At 47.1% G+C, this 23780-nt stretch overlaps 1 protein-coding gene across 5 annotated transcripts in view; it reads left to right on the top strand.

Annotated features, from left to right (window-relative positions):
* LOC139537820 (actin-binding LIM protein 3-like) overlaps positions 1–23780 on the top strand; it is a 124686-nt gene that overhangs the window by 23790 nt on the left and 77116 nt on the right. For all 5 annotated transcript variants that reach the window (XM_071339637.1, XM_071339636.1, XM_071339639.1 and 2 more), the window contains exon 2: positions 4610–4768. In XM_071339637.1, the coding sequence (XP_071195738.1) occupies positions 4610–4768 (159 nt within the window). The remainder of the gene's footprint in view (positions 1–4609; positions 4769–23780) is intronic.

The following is a 23780-nucleotide window of genomic DNA, read 5'->3' on the forward strand; positions in this document are numbered from 1 at the left end:
ATCTGTCTGTCTGTCTGTCTGGCTGTCCGTCTGCTTGCCTGTCTGTCTACCTGTCTGGCTGTCTGTCTGTCTGGCTGTCCATCTGTCTGTCTGTCTCACTGAGACATCAAGATAGTCAGCAGGTATGTCAGCCACCGGTCACCACAGCTCCACAGCACAATATCTTTTCTACTTCTCATCCTATTTTAGTTCCATTTTCAGCCCTCGTGAACAGTAATCCTCCCAGAGTCTAGTTAGAGAAAGATAAAAACAAGCGCAGACAGACTTTGTTTCAAATGACTGTATTTCTGCTAGTTTCAGAAGTGAAGCTGGAGCTGAGGACGTATTTTAGTTGTTTAGAAAGTTGTTTACTGTAAACAACTAAAATAGTCCAATGGGATTAATAGAGCCGCTGGCCGGAACAAAACCCATCGTTCATATGTCCAGCCAGCATGAATTTCTCACAGCATAAGAATCTCACTGATACTGTTGTGGGAATATCCACGTTGTGGTCAACCATGTGGCATAATTGAACATTTGACCTACACACATTGTACATATTTCCATCTCTGGCATGCTGTAGGACTAGGCAGATGTAATCTTAACATGCTATAGTTTATCATATCAGGAAATTCATACCAGACACATAAATTTTCTATTTGCTTCGTGGCTCCTTTCACCCTACCTCAAGCCTGTGATGAGCTTGATAGTATTGCATGCTGTGTTAATGTCTCCCCAGGCTGTGTTAATGTCTCCGCAGGCTGTGTTAATGTCTCCCCAGGCTGTGTTAATGTCTCCCCAGGCTGTGTTAATGTCACCGCAGGCTGTGTTAATGTCTCCCCAGGCTGTGTTAATGTCTCCCCAGGCTGTGTTAATGTCTCCCCAGGCTGTGTTAATGTCTCCCCAGGCTGTGTTAATGTCTCCCCAGGCTGTGTTGTTGTCTCCCCAGGCTGTGTTAATGTCCCCCCAGGCTGTGTTAATGTCTCCCCAGGCTGTGTTAATGTCTCCCCAGGCTGTGTTAATGTCTCCCCAGGCTGTGTTAATGTCTCCCCAGGCTGTGTTAATGTCTCCCCAGGCTGTGTTAATGTCTCCCCAGGCTGTGTTAATGTCTCCCCAGGCTGTGTTAATGTCTCCCCAGGCTGTGTTAATGTCTCCCCAGGCTGTGTTGTTGTCACCCACAGTCATAGGCCTATGCTCTGGGTTACATTCTTCTTTCTTCATCACTGGGTATTATGTCATCATGGCTTTGAGACCAATCCTGCTCAGTCAAACGCGGTCATTGTGCCATCAATGTTCAATACAAGGAGCAGCCGAGCAGGAAACAAATGAATATCAAATCAAAGTTTATTTGTCACGTGCGACGAATACAACAGGTGTAGACCTTACAGTGAAATGCTTACTTACAGGCTCTAACCAATAGTGCAAAAAATCTATTAGGTGAACAATAGGTAAGTAAAGAAGTAAAAACAACAACAAAAAGACAGAATAAGAATTGAAGAGATGCCCAGTTTGGGACAAACTAGAGTAAATCAGAATATCACATACAGTGAGATAGCTGTGGATGTCAAAGGTCAAATTCGAACCCACAGCTATCTTATTAAATGTGTTTTTGTTACTTTCCGCTAACGTGACATTGTTCTGTGGTTTAGGATGTGGACAGAAACACCTGCAATCTTTTTGGGGAGTTTCATTGGGTTCATCCAATATTTAATATGATAGATTGTGTACAGCTATACATAATCTTATCCCTAGCAGGTGTTTTTCTGCTTAACCGTCAAACTCGAAGGGCTCTACGCAATCTGGATCCCTGAAGAGTTACAGAGTTACGCGATAGAAAGTTAAACGTAATTTCCAATTGAGCCGACATACTGTATGCAGCATTTTACAGTGAACGCTGTCTCCACTAACGCAGGAACATTGCCTTTAAATTTCAACCAGGCTGTAATGCTGAATTTACGCGATATGGATTGAATAGCGCCCTAAGATATGAATGGACAGATGTCTCAACGCAATGAGTTATAGGTGTTGTCAAGGGCAAGGAAGTATCATATGAGACCTCAGTCATAACCTGCACCTCTGTTCTCCTCCTCAGCCTTCCACACCTGTTCTCCTCCTCAGCTCCCTACCCCTGTTCTCCTCCTCAGCTCCCTACCCCTGTTCTCCTCCTCAGCCTTCCACCCCTGTTCTCCTCCTCAGCTCCCTACCCCTGTTCTCCTCCTCAGCTCCCTACCCCTGTTCTCCTCCTCAGCCTTCCACCCCTGTTCTCCTCCTCAGCTCCCTACCCCTGTTCTCCTCCTCAGCCTTCCACCCCTGTTCTCCTCCTCAGCTCCTTACCCCTGTTCTCCTCCTCAGCTCCCTACCCCTGTTCTCCTCCTCAGCTCCCTACACCTGTTCTCCTCCTCAGCCCCACACCCCTATTCTCTTCCTAATAGCCCTCCTGGTTATCTGCGGCAGAGAGCAGATGTTGCAGGAATGTGTGGTTTGCAGCTGCAACACTGCCGGCTGCATGTTAATTGCATTGGCAGGTCTGAAAGACGGCCCTGTCTGTGATTTAGGGCCACGCTGACAACCATTCTGCAACTCTTTATCTGGCTCTCTCAAAAGGTGCAGGTTCTTAATGGCAGCTTTGGTTAGTGGCTTCATCTTAAAGAGGTTGTGTGTCTGTACAGTACGTCTAAAATACGTATTTTACAGACGTTGAAAATGTGTATTTTCCGGATGTTGAAGGCTCAAACCAATGTCCGCGGATGTGGAAATCAATGCCGGTCCGCACTACAGTGTTGCCTGAAATTGAATTGTATGAATGCCCAGCTATATGGTAAGCCTACCGTTTGTACAACACCCCAAAAAAGACATCCAAAAGACATCGGCTTGTGCTTACTGGGGTGTAGGCCCACCACTTGTAAAACGGGCCGTTGCATTGGTTTATTAGTGCTGATTCCTATAATGAATCAATGTGGCTATTTAAACACTGAATATCAGCTACCCAACTGTATCAGGAGTTATTATGAGCCTATTTGCAATGTGTTTACACAGCGGGAAATCCAGAAGTATTTTATTTTTCCCTATGATCAGCTTGTCAAAAACTGAGGGATATGTCGTGGCAGAATAAGATTTAGCTAAGTAACATAGATAGATAAGATGTTATTTTCATCATATGCTTGTGAGATACTTGTCATTAGAATGGGGCCAAAGAGGGGAGAGGTCAGGCTTGTCTTCATATGTCAATGTATATGTTAAACCATGTGGTGCTATGTAGAATATCAGAAGGGGAGGAGGACAGAGTGGAACGTTGTTTTCTTATGGGAATGTGTCTGTAACTATTCCTAAACCATGTGACGGGATGGCGTTATTAATGGGGAACCAGTTAGTTATCTCATACAATGTCTGTACGCCAGTCAGTCACTCCCTACTTTTCTCATAGGGGGAAGGAGTTTGGCCGTGTTTGGAACCATTGTATTTCCCCTCTGAGGTTGCCCTTATCTTGACCTAGTATTTGACCTAAGGGGCTCACTGTCTGATTTTGAGTTTGTCCAGGTTTGGGAGTATCTAGAAATGACAATTGATATATGCCATTGGATGAGGTAATGTTTTGGAAGACAGTGAAGTATCAAGCATGAGATTGAAACCTTGTCTTGGGAGATCAAACTGAACGATGATTTATAGCTGATGCTGTCTAGCGATAGGATACTCCTCTTTCGGGTAAAGGATTCTTTGTAAGTTGAGAGGGGTGTATCTTGGCTATAAATGAAACTAAGAATTGTTTTGTAAGGACTCTCAGAGAATTCATTTATAGACACTGAATTGATCTGAGAGTCATTAAAGGGCTTTGGTGAAGCTTGTATATATATTAAAGATGGAATATATAATATAACTCTGACTTGTGAGTGGTTGGCTCTCTCTCTCTCTTTATTGAGTAATACAGGAAATTACCACGACAGATACAAACTTGAAACCACTGATCATGACAATGGGGTGAAACTCCTGGAGAACAGTTGTGATTGTTCATTTCATATTGTCCATTTTACTTTGACCAGTCCAGTTTTTAGGATATGTTGTTTGTTAACATAACTGCGCATTTTTGATTTGATTGAGCGCCATTAAGGTTCGGCTATTTGATCGAAGAAACCTGCATCATGTAAAAAGTGTCCGTCTCATTACATTGTCATCCATTTCATCTCCAACCTGTAGGCTACAGAAAAGGCCACATACTATTTCTGCCATATCCTATATGTGCTACAGGATTTATGTTAGGTAAAAAATAAATACGAAACGTTGGTGGAGCTGCAGCAATGAGTTTCTCCAACATCACCCTGGAGAATAAAAATATTTCCCGCCCCTGCCTTTGACAAAGTGGGCACTGCTTATCACAGGGTGTCATCAACACTCACCTAAAAAGCCTTATGCCACTGGTTGAGAGAAATTGTCATTGTTTTGGGGAAGAATTATGTGAGATTGTATGTGTTGTTGTTGGAGCTGAGTCTTGGTCAGTTTAGGTCAAAACGTTTTGCCCTCGTCAATCTTGCCGCCATAGGCGACCGCATAATCCTGCCTAATGAGCGGGCCGGCCTTGGTAGCTGTCCGGCGGGTGTGACCTCTGACCTTACCTCTTCTCTCCTGTGGTCTCCAGCAGGGCCTTACCGGCACAGCGCCTACGGAGGCAGCCCGAGCGGCAACAGCGGGCGTGGTGCCGTGACCATCCACTGTCTCCGCTGCCGGGAGGTCTGTAAGGGAGAGGTGGTTCGTGTGCAGAATGTCCACTTCCATGTCAAGTGCTTCACCTGCCAAGGTAAGACCCTCAGCCTTCTGTCTGTCCGTCTGCCTGCCCTCCATCCAGCCGTCTGTCCATCTGTCCGTCCACCTGTCTGTCTGTCCGTGTGTCTGTTCTCTAGACATCCCTATCCTCCACAGTCTAGCAGCACTCTGCCAGTCCCATTAGAAACCATTAGCTATCAGAGAGAGAGAGAGAGAGAATCTGTCTCCCTGACACCCCCTGGGCTGCTCAGGGGCTGTGATCAGGAGAAAAGCACACCGCCTCAACAAAGGAATAGCAAGAGAAGCCTGCTGAGAGCTCTTCATGGTAGACAAGACAATGAAGACAAGATCAACTGCCAACTTGTAATGTTTATCTTATTGTTTTAACCTATAAATGAGTGTTTCATATTTTCAGGATGTTATTTTCTACTCGTGTTTCACCTAAGGAAGCCACTTGTAGTGCCTATAAGCAGCCAGAAGAAGAATAGGCAGGTGGAGGTGGGCCATTCCCTTCCATTGTCAGAAACCATTTCCAAACTGCCGGTGCTCACGTGGTCTTGTTTATTATGCAAGCTGTTGCTGTGGTAACGGTGTTAGGGGGCAACTTGCCTTGGATGCTGGTTACTCTCTCCGCCAGTATCAGCCAATAGGAGCCCTTCCTGTGTGCTCTGGAGCACAGCAAGGGGGTTGGCGTTTCCTCGCTACAACATATATAAATCTCCCTTCTCTTTCCTGCTCATTCTCTTACTCTGTCTCTATAGATCTCTCGTTCCCTCTCTCTCCTCTTTCTTTCATTATCTGTTCAGTTTCTCTCTTTGTCTCCCTAACTCTCTCTGTGTATCTCTCATTCCCTGCCCACAGTTTCTCTCTCATTCCCTGCCCACAGTTTCTCTCTCATTCCCTGCCCACAGTATCTCTCTCTCTCTGTATCTCTCATTCCCTGCCCACAGTATCTCTCTCTCTCTTTATCTCTCATTCCCTACCCACAGTTTCTCTCTCATTCCCTGCCCACAGTATAGTATCTCTCTCATTCCCTGCCCACAGTTTCTCTCTCATTCCCTGCCCACGGTATCTCTCTCATTCTCTCTGTATCTCTCATTCCCTGCCCACAGTATCTCTCTCTCTCTCATTCCCTGCCCACAGTATCTCTCTCTCTCTCCTTCCCTGCCCACAGTAGCTCTCTCTCTCTCATTCCCTGCCCACAGTATCTCTCTCCTTCCCTGCCCACAGTATCTCTCTCTCTCTCATTCCCTGCCCACAGTATCTCTCTCTCTCTCCTTCCCTGCCCACAGTATCTCTCTCTCTCTCCTTCCCTGCCCACAGTAGCTCTCTCTCTCTCCTTCCCTGCCCACAGTAGCTCTCTCTCTCCTTCCCTGCCCACAGTAGCTCTCTCTCTCTCATTCCCTGCCCACAGTATCTCTCTCATTCCCTGCCCACAGTATCTCTCTCATTCCCTGCCCACAGTATCTCTCTCTTTATCTCTCATTTCCTACCCACAGTATCTCTCTCTCTCTGTATCTCTCATTCCCTACCCACAGTATATCTCTCAATCCCTACCCACAGTTTCTCTCTCATTCCCTGCCCACAGTATCTCTCTCATTCCCTGCCCACAGTATCTCTCTCATTCCCTGCCCACAGTATCTCTCTCATTCTCTCTGTATCTCTCATTCCCTGCCCACAGTATCTCTCTCATTCTCTCTGTATCTCTCATTCCCTGCCCACGGTATCTCTCTCATTCTCTCTGTATCTCTCATTCCCTGCCCACAGTATCGCTCTCTCTCTGTATCTCTCATTCCCTGCCCACAGTATCTCTCTCTCTCTCATTCCCTGCCCACAGTATCTCTCTCTCTCTCCTTCCCTGCCCACAGTAGCTCTCTCTCTCTCATTCCCTGCCCACAGTTTCTCTCTCCTTCCCTGCCCACAGTATCTCTCTCTCTCTCATTCCCTGCCCACAGTATCTCTCTCTCTCTCTCTCTCTCTCTCATTCTCTACCCACAGTATCTCTCTCTCTGTATCTCTCATTTTCTACCGACAGTATTTTCCTCATGTTGTCTGTTTTCTTTATTAGTACCAGCAGCACTCCCTCCACCCACACGCTTTCCTTCTTTGTGTCCTGCTGAGGCTAGTGAGTGCAGACTGAGAGCTGCAGACTGAGAGCTGCAGACTGAGAGCTGCAGACTGAGGGCTGCAGACTGAGAGCTGCAGACTGAGGGCTGCAGACTGAGAGCTGCAGACTGAGAGCTGCAGACTGAGAGCTGCAGACTGAGAGCTGCAGACTGAGAGCTGCAGACTGAGGGCTGCAGACTGAGAGCTGCAGACTGAGGGCTGCAGACTGAGAGCTGCAGACTGAGGGCTGCAGACTGAGAGCTGCAGACTGAGGGCTGCAGACTGAGAGCTGCAGACTGAGAGCTGCAGACTGAGAGCTGCAGACTGAGGGCTGCAGACTGAGAGCTGCAGACTGAGAGCTGCAGACTGAGAGCTGCAGACTGAGGGCTGCAGACTGAGAGCTGCAGACTGAGAGCTGCAGACTGAGGGCTGCAGACTGAGAGCTGCAGACTGAGGGCTGCAGACTGAGGGCTGCAGACTGAGAGCTGCAGACTGAGAGCTGCAGACTGAGAGCTGCAGACTGAGAGCTGCAGACGGAGGGCTGCAGACGGAGAGCTGCAGACGGAGAGCTGCAGACTGAGAGCTGCAGACTGAGAGCTGCAGACTGAGGGCTGCAGACTGAGGGCTGCAGACTGAGGGCTGCAGACTGAGGGCTGCAGACTGAGGGCTGCAGACTGAGGGCTGCAGACTGAGAGCTGCAGACTGAGGGCTGCAGACTGAGAGCTGCAGACTGAGAGCTGCAGACTGAGAGCTGCAGACTGAGGGCTGCAGACTGAGAGCTGCAGACTGAGAGCTGCAGACTGAGGGCTGCAGACTGAGAGCTGCAGACTGAGAGCTGCAGACTGAGGGCTGCAGACTGAGGGCTGCAGACTGAGAGCTGCAGACTGAGAGCTGCAGACTGAGGGCTGCAGACTGAGCTGCAGACTGAGGGTGCTGACCTGACGTCTCCAACTCCACCAGGACAGACAGACACCTCAGCTTCTGGCTGACCTGCCCTCCTCAGAGCCCCTCCTCCTACAGCTGTGGGGGATGGTTGGTTGTGGGTGATGTGAGTGGTGTGTAGGGTTAAGTAGGGCTGGTGGTTGGTTGTGGGTGATGTGGGTGGTGTGTAGGGTTAAGTAGGGCTGGTGGACAGCAGGTGTTTTTCCTAACCTGTCTCAGGTGTTTAGCTCAGAAACACAGTCCACCTGAGAGCTCACAATGAGCTGATAGTGTTCGACTGGCTTTCAGAACACATGTATTGTCATGGCTTTAGGCAGAGCGCACCATGCACCTGCTACACCAAGCATTTTCTCTTACACTGGCCACCATTAGTCCTCATGACATGTCTAATCTCCTCCTGTGTACTCTTCCTACACACAGCAGCGTTTTAGAAAGTAGTGTGGCAGCAGGAGTACTGTTGGTGAAAGTGAGCCTTTTAATCGAGCCAAGCCTCAACCCCCCCCCCCCCCCCCAGTGTTGGAGTGAGATGGAATTTGGGAAGGAAAAAAATATTTTGTAATTGACTCATTGTTGTTTGCTTGGGTTGTGTGGATGTCCTTCGTCAGTCTGTTGTGTCCTAGATGGGAGGGAGACGGTGAGGGAGGATGGGACGTAGGACACAGTGATGCGCTGGGGAACATGCCATGCCAAGATGCCAGCAGAGACAGCCTGTAGTGTTCCAACAGCCCATGCATGAAATAGATTTTCCCTCACCAAACAAGAGGCCATTGATGAGTCTTGTGGTGAACAAACAAGCCATCATCCCACACTAGGAGCCAGTTGCCGGATGAAAACCGGCCATTTTATACCCTAGCAGTGCATTTTATATCCTATCAGTGCATTTTATATCCTATCAGTGCATTTTATATCCTATCAGTGTGAGGAAGTGTGAGGTAATACATGACATGAGCACCTGGAAAGAACTGAGCATGTGGAAACAGAATCCCTAATATAGAATCCTGGAGTCAGCAGTCAGTAACCACAGTCAGCAGGTTCAAAACCAAATCAGCCTCTTAGAGCCAGTTAGAAGTTTACAGACTAACTGGCTATCAGGCTATCACTGGCCATCTGACTCTCTCTGTCTCTCTCTGACTCACTGGCTCTCACTCACTGGCCATCTGACTCTCTCTGACTCTCACTGGCCATCTGGGCTCTCTCTGACTCTCACTGGCCATCTGGGCTCTCTCTGACTCTCACTGGCCATCTGACTCTCTCTGACTCTCTCTGACTCACTGGCTCTCACTCACTGGCCATCTGACTCTCTAACTCACTGGCTCTCACTGGCCATCTGACTCTCTGACTCTCTCTGACTCACTGGCTCTCACTGGCCATCTGTGCCCTCACTGGCCCTCACTGGCTCTCACTGGCCATCTGGGCCCTCACTGGTCCTCACTGGCTCTCACTGGCTCTCTCTGACTCTCACTGGCCATCTGGCTCTCACAGGCTCTATCTGGCCAACTCTGGCCCACTCTGACCCTCTCACTGGCCCCCTGGCCCCCTCTGGCCCATTGTGGCTCTCTGGCTCTCTGGGGGGTCTCATCTCTCCAAGACAATAGTTACAGTTGTCATAGTAGGGTGGATTCTAGATTGTCTCTGTTAATCCACTACTCCCCTCTAGAACGCCACAGAGGTTGGATAGAAAGTGGGAGGAGTACCAGTTAACATTGTCAGTGTAGCTGGTCTGTAAAGATATAGAGCGGAAAGAGAACAGAGAAGGCAAACGCCAGGTGTATGAGCAGCGGTGTGGAGGTCATCTGTCTCGGGAGAAGGCCTTAGATTTCAGGGTCGTTGTCGTCCTCAGGCAAAGAACTTGGGCAAACAGAAAAGCAGAGAATGAGAAACTCTCAGCTTGCTGAATTGAAAATATGTACAGTATTAAACATACATCATTGGTTCCTGCAGATAAATGGAAAAGACTACTTCGCTTTGCTTAGCCATCTGAGGTTTTTATGTAGGACCATTTCTTCCTGGGATAGAAGTAATTACTTTATAATATTGATTCGGCAGTTTGCACACAACAAGGGCTAATGATTCTCCGTTGGCCATCGACATTCTGTTTAGATGAAATCCTCTACAGTATAAAGTGATCATCTCTTAAGCGTACTGATGAATCAGCCAGTCTCTTCCAAATGGGTCTGTAGAAACTTCTCTCTTTGCCTTTTGTGTTTCCAGCTTTGAACCTCGCAGAACCACAGATCTCTGTTGTAGACAATGCAATCGCTTGTTAGTTAGTAGCATGGTCGGAGATGTGAGTGAGCATCCTGGAACAAACTCCAGGCAGTAGGAGAAGAGGCTGCTGGGACCTGGGAGTGAAATGGGATGAGAGGGAGAAAATTAATTTCTATACAAACAGTGTCTGCCAAGAAATGCGTTCCCATTATGCTCCACTTGTGAGGACAGTATGAGTGGTGCCTCTAGAATGGAGGCTGTGGCTGTGGGAGGGGAAAAGAGCTGGACCTGCCCACAGTGTCTCTCTCTGTCCTGGGGATATGGCTGTCTCTGTCTGTCCTGGGGAAATGGCTGTCTCTCTCTGTCCTGGGGATATGGCTGTCTCTGTCTGTCTTGGGGATATGACTGTCTCTGTCTGTCCTGGGGATATGGCTGTCTCTGTCTGTCCTGGGAATATGACTGTCTCTGTCTGTCCTGGGGATATGACTGTCTCTGTCAGTCCTGGGGAAATGGCTGTTTCTGTTTGTCCTGGAGATATGACTGTCTCTGTTTGTCCTGGGGATATGACTGTCTCTGTCAGTCCTGGGGAAATGGCTGTCTAGGTCTGTCCTGGGGATATGACTGCCTCTGTCTGTCCTGGGGAAATGGCTGTCTCTGTTTGTCCTGGGGAATTGGCTGTTTCTGTTTGTCCTGGGGATATGACTGTTTCTGTTTGTTTGTCCTGGGGATATGACTGTCTCTGTTTGTTTGTCCTGGGGAATTGGCTGTCTCTGTTTGTCCTTGGGAAACGGCTGTCTCTGTTTGTTTGTCCTGGGGATATGGCTGTCTCGGTTTGTCCTGGGGAATTGGCTGTTTCTGTTTGTCCTGGGGATATGACTGTCTCTGTTTGTTTGTCCTGGGGATATGGCTGTCTCTGTTTGTTTGTCCTGGGGAATTGGCTGTCTCTGTTTGTCCTGGGGATATGGCTGTCTCTGTTTGTCCTGGGGAAATGGCTGTCTCTGTTTGTCCTGGGGATATGACTGTCTCTGTTTGTTTGTCCTGGGGATATGGCTGTCTCTGTTTGTTTGTCCTGGGGATATGGCTGTCTCGGTTTGTCTGTCCTGGGGAAATGGCTGTCTCTGTTTGTCTGTCCTGGGGAATTGGCTGTCTCTGTTTGTCCTGGGGAAATGACTGTCTCTCTCTTGCCTGGGGATATGACTGTTTCTGTCTGTCCTGGGGATATGACTGTCTCTCTCTGTCTGTCCTGGGGATATTGGGCGTCCCAGGAAGTAATCTGTTGGCCCATGGGTAGGAGGAGAGACGATAAATAAACAGGAGGGAGCTGTGCCAGTCTGCAGCCAGACATTATGTAGAAATAGACACACACACACACACACACACACACACACACACACACACACACACACACACACACACACACACACACACACACACACACACACACACACACACACACACACACACACACACACACACACACACACACACACACACACACTGGTCCAGCCTTCTTGGCATATAGCTACAGTATGTGACGATGACTCAGTGGAGATGTCTATAAGAGCCGGGTACTTTCATCTCCAAACCATGTCCCTCTGCATAATGAAAGATACAAAATGGAGGACAAATCATACTTTACAGTACTCCCAACATCTCCTTTCTACAGTCTCTCATATCTATGCAGGAAGTGTTTGTGTGTAAGTCCCATTCTGCCCCTGGTGCTGCTGTGCATAGATGGGGGCTGACAGTTACAGGGGGACAGGTCACGGCTCTGTCCTGACTGATCACTGTGGAGCAGCAGACGTGGGAGGAGGACCGGGACTGATTGATCAATCGATGGCTGATCTGCTGCCTCCCTCCATGGAGCCTCTTCCCCTTCACTGTAAGCAGAGCCCTGACACACACAGCTAAGCAGGCAGCCTGTAAGGGAGGGCTGGCTGGGGGGATTAGACAGTCCCCACTGGGCAAAAACCGGTTGAATCAACATTGTTTCCATGTCATTTCAACAACAACAAAAATGTAATGTGACAACATTGAGTCAATGTGGTGACATTTTTTGTTGATTTCATGTTGAATTCACGTTAGTTGACAACTCAACCAATTTTTTTTTTTATGACATTGAACTGACGCCTGTGCCCCTGTCCTGGCTGGGAGGAGAGAGAGAGAGAGAGAGAAAGGGGCCTGTTGTCCAGACCTCTGGCAGTCTCTATGGGGTACCACAGGGTTCAATTCTCGGGCCGACTCTTTTCTCTGTATATATCAACGATGTCGCTCTTGCTGCGGGTGATTCCCTGATCCACCTCTATGCAGACGACACCATTCTGTATACATCTGGCCCCTCTTTGGACACTGTGTTAACTAACCTCTAAACGAGCTTCAATGCCATACAACACTCCTTCCGTGGCCTCCAACTACTCTTAAACGCTAGTTAAACCAAATGCATGCTTTTCAACTGTTCGCTGCCCGCACCCGCCCGCCCGACTAGCATCACTACTCTGGACGGTTCTGACTTAGAATATGTGGACAACTACCTAGGTGTCTGGCTAGACTGTAAACTCTCCTTCCAGACTCATATTAAACATCTCCAAACCAAAATTAAATCTAGAATCAGACTCCTTCACTCAAGCCGCCAAACATACCCTCGTAAAACTGACTATTCTACCGACCTTCGACTTTGGCGATGTCATTTACAAAATAGCCTCCAACACTCTACTCAGCAAACTGGATGCAGTCTATCACAGTGCAATCCGTTTTGTCACCAAAGCCCCATATACCACCCACCACTGCTACCTGTATGCTCTCGTCGGCTGGCACTCGCTACATATTTGTTACCAGACCCACTGGCTCCAGGTCATCTATAAGTCTTTGCTAGTTAAAGTCTTTGCTAGGTAAAGCTCTGCCTTATCTCAGTTCACTGGTCACGATAACAACACCCACCCAGTAGCACGCGCTCCAGCAGGTATATCTCACTGGTCATCCCCAAAGCCAACACCTCCTTTGGCCGCCATCTCCCTCACTAACTTTAGACATCAGCTATCTGAGCAGCTAACCGATCGCTGCAGCTGTACAAAGCCCATCTGTAAATAGCCCACCCAATCTACCCAACTCATCCCCATATTGTTTTTATTTACTTTCTGCTCTTTTGCACACCAGTATTTCTACTTGCACATCATCATCTGCTCATCTATCACTCCAGTGTTAATCTGCTAAATTGTAATTACTCCGCTACTATGGCCTATTTATTGCCTTACCTCATCACGCCATTTGCACACACTGTATATAGACTTTCTTTTTTTCTATTGTGTTATTGACTGTATGCTTGTTTATTCCATGTGTAACTCTGTGTTGTTGTTTATGTCGCACTCCTTTGCTTTATCTTGGCCAGGTCGCAGTTGTAAATGAGAACTTGTTCTCAACTAACCTACCTGGTTAAATAAAGGTGAAATAACTAACCTACCTGGTTAAATAAAAGTGAAACAACTAACCTACCTGGTTAAATAAAGGTGAAATAACTAACCTACCTGGTTAAATAAAGGTGAAATAACTAACCTACCTGGTTAAATAAAGGTGAAACAACCAACCTACCTGGTTAAATAAAGGTGAAATAACTAACCTACCTGGTTAAATAAAGGTGAAATAACTAACCTACCTGGTTAAATAACTAACCTACCTGGTTAAATAAAGGTGAAATAACTAACCTACCTGGTTAAATAAAGGTGAAATAACTAACCTACCTGGTGAAATAAAGGTGAAATAACTAATCTACCTGGTTTAATAAAGGTGAAATAACTAACCTACCTGGTGAAATAACTAACCTACCTGGTTAAATAAATGTGAAATAACTAACTTACCTGGTTAAATAAAGGTGAAACAACTAACCTACCTGGTGTAAGTCGCTCTGGATAAGAGCGTCTGCTAAATGACTTAAATGTAAATGTAAATGTTAAATAAAGGTGAAACAACTAACATACCTGGTTAAATAAAGGTGAAATAACTAACCTACCTGGTTAAATAAAGGTGAAACAACCAACCTACCTGGTTAAATAAAGGTGAAATAACTAACCTACCTGGTGAAATAACTAACCTACCTGGTGAAATAACTAACCTACCTGGTTAAATAAAGGTGAAATAACTAACCTACCTGGTGAAATAAAGGTGAAACAACTACCCTACCTGGTTAAATAAAGGTGAAATAAAGGTGAAATAAACATAATCATTAGAAACTCTCAACAAGTCCAACATGTCCCTGATTAAGAACAAGTTGTCCGTGATTGAGTGTCCCGGGACACAATACGTCTGGTTCTTGTGTACTATAGAATCCAGATGGACTTCAGTCTGTTAGAGAGGACCTTGGCAAATACCTTGTAGTCCGCAAAGAGCAATTCCACATGCCTCCAGTTCTTAGGTTCACACAAGTCCCCTTTCTTGGGCAGGAGAGTCAGAACCGCCCGACGTCAGCTCATTGGCAACTCTCCTACCCAACGCACTCGTGGTACACGCAAAGGAAGTCCAGTCCAATTATTCACCAGAATTTTTTCAAAAACTCCACTGGGAGTCCATCGAGTCCACCGGGAGACATCTGGGTTATGGCCTCTGCCAGTTCATGGGACAACAGAGGAATGTCCAATTCATCCCTCTGTGCCAGAGAGAGTTTAGGGAGTGCTGCAAACAAAACCTGAGCACACATAGTATCACACAGTTCTGCCCTATACAAACTCAGTATTAAACTCCACAGTCCGCTCCCGCATCTCCCCCACCACAGAGGTCACCTGCCCATCCGACAGCCATATCCAAACCAAAGAAGAAGGAGCTGGGAGCATCCATCTCCTTGACCATGGATAACCTAGCTCTTACAAGTGTTCCCTTTGCTTTAACCTGGATGAAATTGCCCAGGTCCCTATGTAGTTCAGCTAAATTAGCCTGGAGACTTACATTGCCTTACCCCACCATCTCTACCTCCATCTCACTAATACAATGCTCTAGTTCCCCCAATACTCTCCTAGCCTCTGAGGATGAGAGAACATTTATTCCGTGGCTCAGCACACTTGACCCTTTCCACCAGATCCCCCAATCGACTTCATTCACCACATCACTATGCATCTCCTGCAGAAACAACACCTGTACTGTTTGGGGTTTTACATATTCACCCAACAGACTCCTCTTTCCCGCATCTCTGGCGCCATTTATATTAAGCGAGCCTACCTGAAGAGTCTCCATAAGAAGTGGGAGAAAACCCAGCAGAGAAATAGACCAATAGCAAAGCTCAAAAATCTCCAGTGCCAGAAAAAAACTATTAATCTAAACAGCGTGTGAAGGTAGACCCTTACACACAGTTGTGACCCACTTCCTCAACCTAAAACATTTCCTGGATGAGAGGACACCATGCCCCTCATTTTTCATAGTGTGTTGTACTGATCTTACAAACTTTCCTAGATCGCAAAAAAAAGCTTCAAGATTAAACTTATTTTTCCCTTTAGTCTCATTCAGGAACATTGACAGTTCCCTCACCGTGTACTTCGACCCCTCTGCCTGACTGGCTGTCAGCTCTGGACCCATTAAGGAGGAGTCTGAACAGAAAACCTCCTCATCGTCCTCTTCCACAGACTCACCTTCCTCCTCCTCGTCTCCATCTCCCATCCTGACCACCTGCCCTTTCTCTCTGGTCAGGGCCTCCACCCCAGCACCGGACAAAGGTTCCTTAGTGCTCTTGACCACACCAACCTCTCCCCTCCCACCTCCTTTCTTCTCTCCCTTTTTCCTCTTCCGCATGACACCCTCCTCCACCCCTGTAGCCGCTTACCCTTCCCCACTATACTCTCCTCATCCACTAGCATAACATGACTAGACCCAGCCTCATCTACACCACCATCTATGGCCTGACTAGACCCAGCCTCATCAACACCACCATCTATGGCCTGACTAGACCCAGCCTCATCTACACCACCATCCATAACCTGACTAGACCCAGACTCATCTACACCACCATCCATAACATGACTAGACCCAGCCTCATCTACACCACCATCTATGGCCTGACTAGACCCAGCCTCATCAACACCACCATCTATGGCCTGACTAGACCCAGACTCATCTACACCACCATCCATAACATGACTAGACCCAGCCTCATCTACACCACCATCTATGGCCTGACTAGACCCAGCCTCATCTACACCACCATCCATAACCTGACTAGACCCAGCCTCATCTACACCACCATCTATGGCCTGACTAGACCCAGCCTCATCTACACCACCATCTATGGCCTGACTAGACCCAGCCTCATCTACACCACCATCCATAACCTGACTAGACCCAGCCTCATCTACACCACCATCTATGGCCTGACTAGACCCAGCCTCATCTACACCACCATCCATAACCTGACTAGACCCAGACTCATCTACACCACCATCCATAACATGACTAGACCCAGCCTCATCTACACCACCATCTATAACCTGACTAGACCCAGCCTCATCTACACCACCATCCATAACCTGACTAGACCCAGCCTCATCTACACCACCATCTATAACCTGACTAGACCCAGCCTCATCTACACCACCATCTATAACCTGACTAGGCCCAGCCTCATCTACACCACCATCTATAGCATGACTAGACCCAGCCTCATCTACACCACCATCTATAACCTGACTAGACCCAGCCTCATCTACACCACCATCCATAACCTGACTAGACCCAGCCTCATCTACACCACCATCCATAACATGACTAGACCCAGCCTCATCTACACCACCATCTATGGCCTGACTAGACCCAGCCTCATCTACACCACCATCTTTGGCCTGACTAGACCCAGCCTCATCTACACTACCATCCATAACATAACTAGACCCAGCCTCATCAACACCACCATCCATAACCTGACTAGACCCAGTCTCATCTACACTACCATCCATAACATGACTAGACCCAGCCTCATCTACACCACCATCTATGGCCTGACTAGACCCAGCCTTATCAACCACTACCATCTATGGCCTGACTAGACCCAGCCTCATCAACACCACCATCTATGGCCTGACTAGACCCAGCCTCATCTACACCACCATCTATGGCCTGACTAGACCCAGCCTCATCAACACCACCATCGATGGCCTGACTAGACCCAGCCTCATCTACACCACCATCTATGGCCTGACTAGACCCAGCCTCATCTACACCACCATCTATGGCCTGACTAGACCCAGCCTCATCTACACCACCATCTATAGCCTGACTAGACCCAGCCTCATCTACACCACCATCTATGGCCTGACTAGACCCAGCCTCTGTTGCCTGCGTCTCATGGCCACCTGCACGTTGACCTCAATTTAACCCACTGACGCTTGTACCCTCACCTTGTCTACGGCCTTTATGTGGACACGCAAAGCTCTTAAGCCCCATATCCCCGTAATCAAAACACCGTAGACTATCTGTGCTGGCAAACCCTCCCCATGCCTCACCTTAAAATGCACATTTAACTGTTGCTCATTGTTGTTCAGGAACATAAACACTTGCCTCCGGAATGAAACAACATGCTGAAAACCTACCGACAGCACACAAAAACCGCTAGCAAACTTACCAAAATGACTCTTTCTGGATTTGATCATCTGTAATCAACAGAGGCAGATTCACAACTACCACCCTAGTCAAAGGAGTTGAAAGAAGAGAAATCGGCACCAACACATCCCTTACAAATATTCCACTAGCAATCAGCCTGCACAATAAATGTACTATTTTCATGAACACAATCACAGCTTTGTTCATTCTGGATGCAGAATGTATAAATTCAGCTCCTACCTGTTCACCGACCGCAACCAGAATCTCCTCCACCACCAAGGCCCTTCTCGCCCGATTGCTCAGTTTGGCCGGGCGGCCAGCTCTAGGAACAGTCTTGGCGGTTCCAAACATCTTCCATTTAAGAATGATGGAGGCCACTGTGTTCTTTGGAACCTTCAATGCTGCAGAAATGTTTTGGTACCCTTCCCCCAGATCTGTGCCTCAACACAATATTTTCTCTGAGCTCTATGGACAATTCCTTCGACCTCATGGCTTGGTTTTTGCTGACATGCACTGTCAACTGTGGGACCTTATATAGACAGGTGTGTGCCTTTCCAAATCATTTCCCATCAAGTTGTAGAAACATCTCAAGGATGATCTATGGAAACAGGATGCACCTGAGCTCAATTTAAAGTCTCATAGCAAAGGATCTGAATACTAAATAAGGTATTTCATTGTTTTTATTTTTAATACATTTGCTAAAATTTCTAAAAACCTGTTTTCCCTTTGTCATTATGGGGTATTGTGTGTAGATTGATGAGAAAAAAACATGTATTTATTCAATTTTAGAATAAGGCCGTAAACAAAATGTGGAAAAAGTCAAGGGGTCTGAGTACTTCCCGAATGCACTGTATAGCTTCATATGGGTTCAGTTCACTCTGTCAACCCTCAACACTGTCTTTACTGTGTCTAGCCATCAGCTATCCTTATCACTCCTCTCTCCCTCCCTCTTCTCTCCTCCTTTGTCCGACCGCCCTTTCTCTCTCTCTATCTATCTCTTTCTCTATATATAGCTCTTTATCTTTCTCTCCCTCTTTCTCTCTCTCTATATACAGTATCTCTCTTTGTTTCTCCCTCTCTTTCTTTCTATCTCATTCTCTCTCTATCTCTCTCAGGAATTCCCCAAACAGCTTCTGTTGCCCGATCAATAAGTGTCTTCCAGTCCATCAATATGAAAGAAGGTTAAATTAACATTGTCATGCGAGGAGACGGAGGGAGAAATGGTTTGACTTATTGATGTTTGTGATGCTATTTATAAGGATGTTCTTTTTTTACAGTAATCTAATGCACTACTCATATTTTCTAGTTTCAAATCAGCCCTGTGCTTATTCAGGCTACTCCTTGAATGAGTAGGTGTGTCCACACTTTTGACTGGTACTGTAGGTGTCCCCTTTACTGCAGCTATTGGCTAATCCCTACTGAGAAGCACCAGAACATGTGGGCCATGCAATACACTACATGCCTTTACAGTGATGTACAGTACTGTCCACATCCCACACATAGACAAACACAACCCTGCAGCCCACCAGAGCAACAGCAACAGAATGGAACAGTGAAATGAAGCAACATCCCCAAATGCCTCCTGGAACTCCTCAAGAACCTGGGCTACTCCAATCTTGGATCTCTGACAGCTTTCTGCATCTATAGAAAGCCATGGAAAGAGGTCTGTCTGTCTGTCTGTCTGTCTGTCTGTCTGTCTGTCTGTCTGTCTGTCTGTCTGTCTGTCTGTCTGTCTGTCTGTCTGTCTGTCTGTGTCTTCAGGGAGCAGCTATACTGTAGCTGCATGGGTGAAATAAGCATACAGTAGAGTACATGTGCAGGTTGATTGGTCTGTCAGACACTGTCCCTCAACTTATGGCAGGCAGCAATGTAGTGCGCGACCAACCCACAGCTCTCTGCGTCCTCCCCCAACAGGAATGGTAGCCTATTCTCATCAGAGAGGTCTTTGAAACCTTGAATAAGGGTTTCAAATTTGGGGAAATGACCGTCTCTAATTGTTTTATATTTTTTAAACATTTTGCAGGAAATGCAGCTCCGTCTCAGGTTCTGCTGTTGTGCAGTGGTTGCACAGCCTTTCCTCTACAGGGAGCCAGGTTTTCCTGTGTCTACCCTTCTCAATGGCAAAGCTGTGCTCACTGAGCCTGTACTTTGTCAAGGTTTTTCTAAGGTTTTGATCAGTAACCATGGTCAAATAGTTTGCCATGGTGAACTGTCGATTTAGGGCCATATAGCACTGCATTTTGCTTTGTGCTTGTGCTTAAGTTTCCCAATATGCAATGTAGTTTTGTTTTGATTGTGTTGTAATTTGGTTTATTATGATTGATTGGATGTTCTGGTCCTGAGGCTTCAGTGTGTTAGTAGAACAGGTTTGTGAACTCAGCCCCAGGACCAGCTGGATGAGGGGACTCTTTTCTTTGCTCAGCTCTTGGCATTGCAGGGCTTGGTATTTTAGATGTTTCCAAAACTTAATTGCTCTTTTTTGAGTTTTTATTATTAGTGGATATTGGCCTAATTCTGCCCTGCATGCATTCTCTCTCAGTTCATTCACTGCCTCATAAAGGTGTCCAGTTGAGCTTATTTTTAAACCTAAGTAATTGTAGTGTGTGCAGTACTCTATATACAGTATTTTGTACCAATTGAGAACTTTGGTCTAATTCCCTGAGATCTGGATCTTCTCTGGAAAATCATTATTTTTGTCTTTTTGGGGTTTACTGCCAGGGCCCAGGTCTGGCAGTGCTGCTCTAGCAGGTCCAGGCTCTGCTGTAGACCATGTGTTGTGGCTGACAGCAGGCATAGGTCATCTGCAAAGAGTAGGTATTTAACCTCTGAATTGTGGAGACTAACACCAGGGGCTGATGATTTTTCTAGAATAGTAGCCAATTCGTTGATGTAAATATTGAAGAGTGCAGGGCTCAGATTGCAACCCTGGCGAAGGCCACGCCCCTGGTTAAAGAATTCTGTTCTTTTCTTGACAATTTTAATGCTGCACGTATTGCCAGTATACATTGATTTAATTATGTCATATGTTCTACCCCTTACACCACTTTCAATAACTTTGTAGAACAGTCCTGCATGCCAAATAGAATCAAATGATTTTTGGAAGTCGATAAAGCAAGCGTATATGTAACTCTCTGTCACTCTCTGTCTCTTTCTGTCAATCTCTGTCTTTTTCTGTCATTCTCTGTCTCTTTCTGTCACTCTCTGTCTCTCTGTCTATCTCTGTATCTCTCTGTCTCTCTCTGTCACTCTCTGTCACTCTCTGTCACTCTGTCTTTCTCGGTCTCTCTCGGTCTCTTTCTGTCTCTTTCTGTCACTCTCTGTCTCTTTCTGTCACTCTCTGTCTCTGTTTATCTCTCTCTGTCTATCTGTCTCTCTCTGTCTCTCTCTGTTACTGTCTATCTGACTCTCTCTGTCTCTCTCTGCCAGGCTGGCAGCACTGATGCTACTACTGCTGGTCTCCTCTCCAGTAATGACTACAGGCCCCTGGGTAGCACATTTTAACCCGTTTTTAATTGCTTTGGTGCCTACTATCTCTTCTCTCTATTTCTTCTATCTATTTCTCTCTATTTCAACCCACCATTCTCTCCCTCACTAATTCCATACTATTCCCCAATCACTGTTTTGGGAGCAATCACAGTCTAGAAGCTGTAGTTATCAGACATTAGCTATATAGAACCAACCCCGTGTTGAAGCATGTGACGAATACAAGTTTGATGAAAAATAAAGACCATTCGGTGGTGTAGTTGCAATTCCAGCGTAACTGTGATTGGTAGTCTTGTTATATACTCCACCTCAGAAGAGGAGAGGGAAGGCTGAAGGTTACAGTGTCCACTTCCCTGGGAGTAGCAATCTCTCCTCCACTAATGAATACCTGGCTTATGACCTATATAGCCCATCACCCTGCCTCTCTCCCTCGCTCTCCTCCCCTCCCCTCTCTCTTTCCTCTCCTCCCCCCTCCCCTCTCCTCTCCTCTCTCTTTCCCCCTCCCTCTCTCTTTCCTTTCCTCCTCTTTCCTCCCCTTTCCTCCCCTCTCCTCTATCTTTGTTCTACCCTCTCCTCTCTCATTCCTCTCTCTTTCCCCCTCCCTCTCTCTTTCCTTTCCTCCCCTTTCCTCTCTCTTTCCTCCCCCTCCCCTCTCCTCTCTCATTTCTCTCTCTTTCCTTTCCTCTCCTCTCTCTTCCCTTCTATTTCCTCCCCTCTCCTCTCTCTTTCCTCCCCCTCCCCTCTCCTCTCTCATTCCTCTTCCCCCTCTCCTCTCTCTTTCCCCTCCCCCTCATCTCGCTCTCCTCCCCCCCTCCCATCTCCTCTCTCTATCCTCTTCTCCCCTCTCCTCTCTCTTTCCTCCCCTCTCATTATTTTCTCTCCTTCCCTTTCCTCCCCTCTCTCTTTCCTCTCCTCCCCTTTCCTCCCCTCTCTCTTTCCTCTCCTCCCCTTTCCTCCCCTCTCTCTTTCCTCTCCTCCCCTTTCCTCCCCTCTCCTCGATCTTTCCTCTACCCCCCCTCCCCTCTCTCTTTCCTCTCCTCCTCTTTCCTCCCCTCTCCTCCATTTCTTCCACTACCCCCCCTCCCCTGTCTCTTTCCTCTCCTCCTCTTTCCTCCCCTCTCCTCCATTTCTTCCACTACTCCCCTCCCCTCTCTCTTTCCTCTCCTCTTCTCCCCCCTCCTCTCTCCTCTCATATATTACCCTCTTCCCCTCTCTCCTGTCTGCATGACTGGTCTTGCTTCTGTAGACCAGGACACAGTTGTACATAGTCTGTAGAAACCTTCCTGGAGATGGAGTCAGCATGTTTCTGTTCTCCTGTTTCTCTCCTCTCTGCCTGCCTGGATTAACAGACGGGGCTATATCTGGAGCTGCCGGGAGGATGTGGACTGTTTGTTAATGTGCTTGTTATCTGTTCACTCTAAAAAGAGAGCGAGTGAACCTTTACTTTGAAATGTAATCGAGGGAACCTGCCCTACAGTAGATCCAAAAATGATGCAACTTGCGAACTATTGAGGATAAACCTTAGTTGTTCATTTTTAACCCCAATAATATCCCTACTACATTACATCCATAGATAAAACAATGTTTGGGTGATATAGTTAGCCCATTTTGAATAGGAGTGAATGATTGGAGGAGGGATTGAGTCGTTCATGGGAAGATTATTAGACAGAAGGTCACATGGGTTATCAGGGTATTATAAACTGGGTGGTTCGAGCCCTGAATGCTGATTGGCTGACAGCCGTGGTATATCAGGTACTAAACCTACATTCACATGGATCAGCTCCAAGCCAATCGAAATCACCAGATCGCTTATCGAGCCTTTTGATTAGCTCACAGCTCATGTGATTACGACCAGACTGAATGTATGCAGTGGGTTAGGTTATAGTGGTCCAGAATGGCTTAGCTAGTTCACATCCACGTTTACAAGTTTCAAATGGTACCAAGAATATGCATATCCTTGCTTCAGGTCCTGAGTTACAGGCAGTTAGATTTGGGTATGTCATTTTTTTTTCTGTCTCTCCTCCCACTGAAGCTGTGTCGGCTGGGATGTCATGGGTTGGTCTGAGGGAGGAATGTTAGACAGATAGGGACTGGCAGGTCAGAGGTAAGATACTGTACCTCTTGACTCCACGCTCCCACCCTCCGCCCCCTGCGGAGTCCCTCTGGGTGTCCCCTCTGGCCTGCAGGGTCAGTCCTGGTCAGTCCTAGCCCAGGGGTGGTGGGTAGTTCTGACCTCCAACTACTGCCCACAATATGCCACAGCGCCATCATCTCCGGCTACATTTTAACTTCCATGGTCAATTTTGATTGGCGTGTAACGTATGCGACATTCAGAGTTAGTGATTGGTGGAAACTTTTCCTGGCTAAAGAGAGAGAGAGAGAGAGATCTGGTGAATAGAGGGGGGGGGGGGTGTCCTGTTCCCATGGCAACTCCCTGGTGGCCCCGTGTTTGTTATCACCAAGCCAGGGAGAGAGGTTTTTAGCGACAGCATGTCTGGTGCTCTGTGTGTGTTACAGCCAGGCCTGGGCTGTGGCCACACATCTGCACTGCACAGTAGTTGCCCTGGCCTATAGCCTGGCTGGCCTGGCATGATGCTCCCAGATTGGGGAGAGATGGCCAGGATTATCCCTTACTGCTCAGCAGGATCTGAGCCAGAGATAGGTATTAATGGACCAATGCAGCTGTTTTTATCGAAAAGATCAAGTTATTTCTGGGTAACAATTAAGTACCAAAAAGT

Source organism: Salvelinus alpinus, chromosome 13 (genome assembly GCF_045679555.1).
Source record: "Salvelinus alpinus chromosome 13, SLU_Salpinus.1, whole genome shotgun sequence".
NCBI classification, from domain to species: domain Eukaryota; kingdom Metazoa; phylum Chordata; class Actinopteri; order Salmoniformes; family Salmonidae; genus Salvelinus; species Salvelinus alpinus.